The 7,791-nt window shown below is 42.1% G+C and overlaps 1 protein-coding gene across 1 annotated transcript in view; it reads left to right on the top strand.

Annotated features, from left to right (window-relative positions):
- Nucleotides 1-652: 652 nt before the first annotated feature.
- The window catches only part of LOC121927112 (transmembrane 4 L6 family member 1-like), a 27,283-nt gene continuing 20,144 nt past the window's right edge, over nucleotides 653-7,791 (top strand). Inside the window, exon 1 of the mRNA XM_042460671.1 lies at nucleotides 653-841. Within this exon, the coding sequence (XP_042316605.1) occupies nucleotides 653-841 (189 nt within the window). The remainder of the gene's footprint in view (nucleotides 842-7,791) is intronic.

The following is a 7,791-nucleotide window of genomic DNA, read 5'->3' as shown; positions in this document are numbered from 1 at the left end:
GTGATGATAATGATGATGATTTCTTTTTCTCTTTTCTTTTTACATTTACAGTGCTAAAGTGGGTGTAATCACTTTAGCACTATCTAATCACTTTAGCACTATGACTATAACATTTGTATGTAAAAATCAGTGTGTGAGCCATGGAATGTGAATACTCAGGGAGGAACACAGGGGAATAAACACTGAGATTGTGAAGGGTATGGAAAAGATGGAAGGATGTCATGCTGACATTATTAAAGCATATAGCAAGAAAACTGTATTTGAAAAGAAACATGTAGATTGGGACTAGTGTATAAATCCACTCCAATCAGCAACAAACCAAGGCTAAAACGGCAGTATATTAAGGACATGAATGGATGCAGGAGTAGAAACAAGCATCACAAGACATTACAAGGGATGAAATCCCCAGACAGAACACCCCAACATTTACTGGAACTATTGGGAAGTCTGGATGAACCCCAAGTTGGCAGCCTCCAAGACATTTTGGGACAGTGAATTCCACAAACTAACTCCTTGACTTCAGAATTTGTTTATAATCCAGCCCCAAATAAGGTGATAATTTTATGAAGAACTCTAATGCTTCCTTTTGTGCCATATGTTTTCTGTCTTTCTCTATGTCTTTCTCTTATCTTTTCCAAGGAAAGAAAGACACATGATGTGTACTGGAAAGTGCACCAAATGTACGTGCACCAAATGCATTGGGATTGCCTTGCTCCCACTTGCTATCTGTGCTATTATCTCCAATCTCCTCCTCTACTTCCCCAATGGAGAAGTATTAGAAGCCAGCAGGATCACTGATTTGGTCTGGTTTTTCCATGGAATTCTGGGAGCAGGAATACTGGTAAGAAAAAGCATTCATCATTGCAATATGTATTTGTTTTTTCAGAATAGCTATCAAAGGAAGATCTAATCAAAGGAAGATCTAATCAGCTTTATTCCACAGGTTGAGTATCCCTTATCCAAAATAATTCGGACCCAAAATGTTTTGAATTTTGGATTTTTTATTTTTACTTTGGAAAACCTGTATTTGCATGTATGTGCATAATATGCTGTCTAGGATATGGGACTCAAGTCTAAACACAAAATTAGTTTGTTTCATATAAACTTTACACACATAGGTTACGTTATACAATATTTTAAATAACATGGTGCATGAAACAAAGTTTGTGTACACTGAACCACTAGAAAGCAAAGCTGTCACTATTTCAGCTACCCATGGAAAAAGTTTTGATTTTGGGCATATTTTGGAGTTTGGAATTCTGGATAAGGGAGACTCGGCCTGTATTGGCAGCCTTCATTCACCCATCGTAGTTTGACCCACTGACAGAACTGCAGTTCCCAAGATTCCTCTGAAAGAAGTCAGGAGAAGCATTCTGTAGCAGTATAAAGAGGTAGCATAGATATGCCCATGTTTAATCATTTTGCTGTTTGCTTTATCAAAAACTAACATATTTGTACTGCTTTAGCGAAAGCAGGTGATCAACCAGACATTTAAAAATATGTTTGTTTAAAATGAACCTAGCTGTAACACTGGTGGTGCCAGAGGTGTAACTAGCATAATACAGAGGTGGTGACTGTATCAGGTGAAACTCCAGAAGGGAGTGTTATTTGGTGGGGTGGTAAACCCAGAGAGACAGGTGCAGTTAATGGCTGAGTGATAATGGGTATTACTTCCTTTCTTGCTCACCCAGCAACTGCAGTGGACCTTAAACAGGCGCTCCGGAGGCCACAGCACCACCTTCATCACCATCAGTGGCTGCTCAGGGTATGCTGCTTTCAGGGTTCATCATGGCTGCTCTTGAGCAGCTCCACTGGATCCTGAAGGCCTTTGCTGAAGAAGGCATGCCCCAGCCATGCTGGACCCTAAATGGGCACGCTGGAGGCTACAGGGCTGCCCATCTCAACAGTGGTTTGGGTGGGCAGATAGCCTGGGGGGAGACAGGGCAAGGCCTTTCACACACACACCCGCACTGGGTACACAAAGGTCAGTAATGCCACTGGCTGGTACCATTAGAGTAAGAGAGTGGAGCAGAGCAGAAGTTCAGGAGCAAAAAGAGCAAAAATCCCTAAACGGAGGAAGACTGATTTATCATATTTTGAAGTAAATGAAGTCATCATATACTTTATAATCTAAGGCAGTAAGAAGCCAGTGTGTAGCTAAAGTAGGGACAAGATAAGATAATTCATCTCAAATAAAATTTTGCTTCAATCTCCAAATTTCTACAATTTCAGAGAGTGGGACCTTGAAAAGCATTCCCACCTAGAACTCTTAAATTTGGGCCCTTGTTATCCACTTGGGTTTCATTGCAGGATCCCCCATGGACAAAAAATCCCTGGATACTAAAGTTCCATTAAATACAATAGCATAGCAAAATGGTGTCTTTTATATAAAATGGAAAATCGAGGTTTGCTATCTGGAATTTATACTTTTTTGGAATATTTTCAAGCTGTGGATGCTTGAATCCATGGATAAAAAAAATCACTGGATAAGGAGAGCCACTGTATATACTTTGGGTCACTTTGGATGGCTAAACTCTATTTCTAAATGATTAACTGAAAGTATATGTTAGTGCAGTGCTAGAAACTTTGGGACTGAAGGAAAATTTCATGAAAATGGCAAAATTCTTATTGAGAGGGCAATGCCAGCATGGTATAGTGGTTTGAGCATTGGACTACAACTCTTGAGACCAAGATTAACTTCCCTGCTCAGCCATGGAAAACTACTATCTTTCACAGTCACAGAAAACCCTGTGACAGTTTCACCTTAGGGTAACCATAAGTAAGAAATGACTTAAAGGCACACCACCATAACAACAATGCCCTCATTTCTCCCTCTGGTCATAGCTACCATCCCTGGGCATGAAACAGTCTAAAATCATCTAATTGTACTGTGAAGTATATGCCTAACTGTTGTTCATATCTTCTTCCCTCTTCCCTTTTCCTTTTCCTTCTCTCCCTCCCTCTCTCTCTCTCTCATTCTTTTTGTTTCTTTTCTTTGCTATTTTATATTATTCATTCATTCGTTTGTTCATTCATATGCCATCTTTCTTCCAGAAAGGGACCTAAGGTGGCTTATAAATAAAACCATTAACACATTAAAATTAAAATGTAAAAGACAATTAAAATCAACTAGCTAAAAAACAGTATAAAATGGCAAAATCACACAAGTTAAAAACATAACTAAAGCACACACCTCATATAAAAGCACCCATAATTTTGAAATTTCATAAATTAATAACAATTAACAAAAATCCTGAATTATTTTCATACTTTCTGTGTGAAAGTAAAAGAAGGGTGAATTGTAATCTCATTCAGATCATGGCTTCTTGTGAACAGTTTAAATAGGAATAGCCTAAGGTCATGTTGACTTGTGTTGAATGCATGACAAAAAGAACAGCAAGGGAGAGGAGGATCCATTGATCTTACAAACAATGACAATAGCACTCTGAGAGTAGTTATTGAACCTCAATGCCTTACTGCAATTAAACTGCTCTTTCCAGCTAAATGGCATACACATAGGCATAGATATTTTTCTGTTGCTTCATTCCTGCAACTACCACTTCAACACTGACAGTTCAGCATTTTGCAGCTGCTGGTAGTTTACTGCTGTCTCTCCTAGGGACCTTAGAAACATTCACATGATTTGCAGCAGAAGCTGTCCTCTCTTAATTCTTAGAGGGTGTTCCCATTTGCCTATAAAGCGGATTGTGAAGCGAATTAAGAGGTGTCGTTCCCACTGATGTCCGAATTAGTTCCTCAATGCCCCGGAATCGTTTCCACTGCGATTCAATTCAAAATCGAATTATATCATATAATTCGAATTAGACGCCTGATAAACCAGTTTAAAAAAATAGTAGGTTATAACGCGGGTTTTTTTTTAAAGCGGGGTACGATTCGCTGTATCCGAATGGGAATGACAAGGGTGTCTGATGCAGGAACCTGGAGATGGGAGGAGCAGTACTCAAGGAGCTGGCCTGGGGGTGTCACCCTTTTGTTCTCTTTCTGCATTGCCGGCGCCATTTTCTTCCATTCGCATAGCCTTTACCCCGGTGGATTACAACCTCCCCTCTGCTCCTCATTCATAGACCGATGTGTGAGGAGAGCCATTGAACACCATTTTAAACTATTCTTTTTTCTTTTTTCGCCTCTGCCTGAGCAGCAGATGGGCTTTGCAAGACATCTCTGCTTGATCGCCCCCCAGACAGCCCAGGGAGCAATGCGGGAGGCAAAGGGATTTTTGGGAAAGGAGGCTCCTTCCAGAGGAACTATGGGATGGGCTTTGCAGTACAGGCAAGGAGCTACAACAGCAAAAGATAATAGCTGGCATCTTGCCAGTGTGGTGTAGTGGGCTGAGCATTAGATTACGACTCTGGAGACCAGGGTTCAAATTCCCACTCAGCCATGGGGGGCCTTATCACATGTGAAACAGGAGCTCCAATTCAAAGCGAGGGGGGAGCAGAGTCACTTCACATCCAAGGCAATTCATGTGATGTATTATCATACCTGAGGAATGAAATTGTGGTCTCTACTTGGGCAAAGCGGAGCAAGTGCACATTGTATTACCACACCAGAGGGATTCAACGATTCAAACTGGCACCCTTGCGCATGCTCAATGGGGCTCTAGATGCTGTCATCCTTCCCTGTCCCCTCCCTAGCTATCATCTGGTGACACATTTGGATGAAGCAGAGGGCATGTAGGGATAGGTGACATTCCATATCATGTGAGGCTAGCATTCACATGAAACTGGAACCAGGAAGTGGCCTCCTTCTTCACCTTGGAAGTGCAAAGGTTCATGATGCATTCAGAGTCCCACTGAGCATGCACAAGGGTCTCAATTCAAATCATTGAATCCGCATGGTATGTACTGGTGTGATAATTTAATGTGCACTAGCTCTGCTTTGACTCAGGAATCACCACAATTTTGTTCATCAAGTGAATTGCCTTGGATTCAAATTGACTCTGCTTCCCCTTCACTTTGGACTGGCTCTGGATTGGAGTTCCAGTCTCACTTGTGATAAGGGCCTGTGTTGCTATGTGAAGGGTGAAGAGGCCAGTGGAGCCCTTAAATGCCTATACCACCAGCTACTCCAGCTGTCCTGCATGAGCAGAGCTGGCTGTGTTTGTTGGCTTTGCCCTGATCCTTCCAGGACTCTGACAGCTCCAGATTGGTCCTGCAAAAACCTTGGTGGCAGGACTCCAGCAGCCAAAATCCCATCCTGCAACAATTTACATGGGTGGACCCTTACATCACGGGAGGATTACATTTGTGTATGTTTACAATGTTTTAGAAGGAGATGTGATCCATGTCATCAGTATTAATAAGTGCTTACAATTCCTGAACCAATTAGGGAGGTGAACCAGAGGCCACCACCCTCCACTGACTGCCTGAGCCACAGAAAACATCTCCTCCCCATTACTTTAGCCTTCTGGTGAAGTTCCATTTTAACTGCAAAAGCAAGAGAATCACTACCAGCACTTTAAGAGAGGGAGGGGGGGGAATAAACAAGTTATGTCTTTTATTGCACGCAATGCCCTTGGAATGAGGTTAGACCAAAAGAAGAAGAAAGCAAATTTGCAGATTGTACAGGAGCAGAGGTAGCTGGTGGCTGTAGTGTCAGTAGGGGTAGTAAATCTGCTCCAGGTTGTATTATGAACTTTAAAGGCAACCTCCAAGTTGTTTTCCTTTCAACCCCAAATAGAATTTTTAAAAAGCTGAATTAAAATTATCACTCAGTCCTAGGCTTCTGTCATTCTAGGAGAGAAAGTGCAAGTGAATTGCTACATTTTCTTTTCCTATATTGTTTGCAATGAAGCTGTGGATCAAAGTGTAGTTACAGCAACAGGGGTATAATTGCAGGAGGGCAAAATGAGGGCATTGCCATTCCCCATAAGAAATTCCTACCCTCCAGTGAAATTCATCATTGGTCTCCAAATTTTCTACAATAGCAGAGAGTGTCACTGAAAATTGTTCACACCTAGAACTCTTCTATTTGCTATACAGTATTTGTATTCTGTATCACCCAACTCTCTCAATTTGGCAAAGATAGTCCCAATTAATCATCTGTCCTACCACTTTCTCAGGTGCATTTAAAAATGTCCCAGCTTCTCTCTTTCCCTACTGCTTTTCTACTTTGTCAAAGCTGCAAAATGAGTTCAAAGTACAAAACATTTGCCTTCTCCTTTTCTTTGGGTGTCTAAGCAGTACTGTATTTACAAATGCTCAACTAAATTTTAAGTTACTGCAATGCTAGAAATTTGGGAACGGAAGGAAAATTTCCTGTGGTGGCAGAATTCTTATTGGAAGCAATATCCCCATTTTGCCTCCTCTTCCCAGTAGCTACTTTTTTCTTGTTACAAATAACCCATCATTCCAAGTGGGATTTGCTTACATGCAAAAAGAGACCTGATTGTCGAAACAGAAGCATGTCACACCTCTGATAGCTTGCAACGTTGCTTTCTTTCTTTTGTGTTTAATCATTGGGAAGTGAACACAGGTTTCATTTGCAAATCTGATTGCTGAGATAGTAAACTGCCAGACTCCTTTTCTAGGAGACGATGATTTGAGCTTCTGCTGAAATGTTTTCAGCTCCTAATGATAGTGGTTTGCTATGTGTACAGTCATCTCTTTGCAGATAAGAGGTCATTATCACAAGTGGGAGAGGCACCATTCAGGGTCAGATATCTTTGCCCACATAAGACTCAGGAAATGCTGTAAATACTGCTGGGAGCACTAGTAACCTTTCACCTTCTCCAAAGAACATAGAGAATTATACAGTGGTACCCCGGGATACGAATTGATCGCGTTACGAAATTTCCGGGATACGAAAAAAATAGATAGGAAAAAACTGTTCCAGGTTACGATATTTTTTTCGGGTTACGAAAAAAATATCGGCGCGAAATTCAAATGCGAAGCGCGGCTAGCGGCTTTCCAGCCGCTAGCCGCGCTTCGGAAAAAGCCTTTTCGGGTTGCGAAATGTATCGGGTTACGAACGCCGCGGCGGAACGAATTAATTTCGTAACCCGAGGCACCACTGTATAAGCAATTCCAAAAACACTGCTTTAATTCATGTACAGATACTGAAAAAATGGCTTAATGGATGAGATAGCATTCTCTGCACCTCAGAACTACTTTGGGGGGCAATACAGGACACCCTGCCTAAATATGTTAAAGGCACCAGATCCCATCTGACCTTGGAAGCTAAGGAGGGTCAGCCCTGGTTAGTACTTGGATGGCAGACCAATGGTGCCATAGGCTATATTTCAGAGGAAGGAACTGGCAAAACCACCTCTGAGTTTTCCTTGCTACAAATACCCTATGAAATTCATGGGAGCACTATAAGTTGACAGGCATGTTGAAGGCACACAAACACACACACACATGCAGGGCCCAAACAGATGGGCCAAATGAAGTATCTTCTGGCTGCTTTCAATGCGTGCTGTTTAAACAACATCTCCAAAGCATCCACAAGCTGCGCTGATGCTGCATTGTGGTCCTAAGGAGTGGAGAAAAAGGAGCTGGGATAATCTGGTTCTTGGTGGCACTGGCTGGCCCCTTCGTCTACAGCCTGCCATGGGAGTGGGCCATGCGGACAGTGGAGTTCCAACCTGCTTCTGGCCTGAGCAGACTTAGGCCATTCTTTTGTGCTCGTCTGCTCTGGCCCAGAGACAGCCTGTATAGCATGCATATAATTGCCCTTCAGAAGACAGGGATGACAAGGGTGTTCTAGAGAAATGGAGGGGGGATGTGGCATCACTCCTAATATTTGCCAAGGATAAGAGCCAAATTTTGT

The sequence above is a fragment of the Sceloporus undulatus genome, chromosome 3 (assembly GCF_019175285.1).
Source record: "Sceloporus undulatus isolate JIND9_A2432 ecotype Alabama chromosome 3, SceUnd_v1.1, whole genome shotgun sequence".
NCBI lineage: Eukaryota > Metazoa > Chordata > Lepidosauria > Squamata > Phrynosomatidae > Sceloporus > Sceloporus undulatus.
Note: the sequence above shows the minus strand (reverse complement) of the source record. Positions and strands in the feature narration are given on the sequence as shown.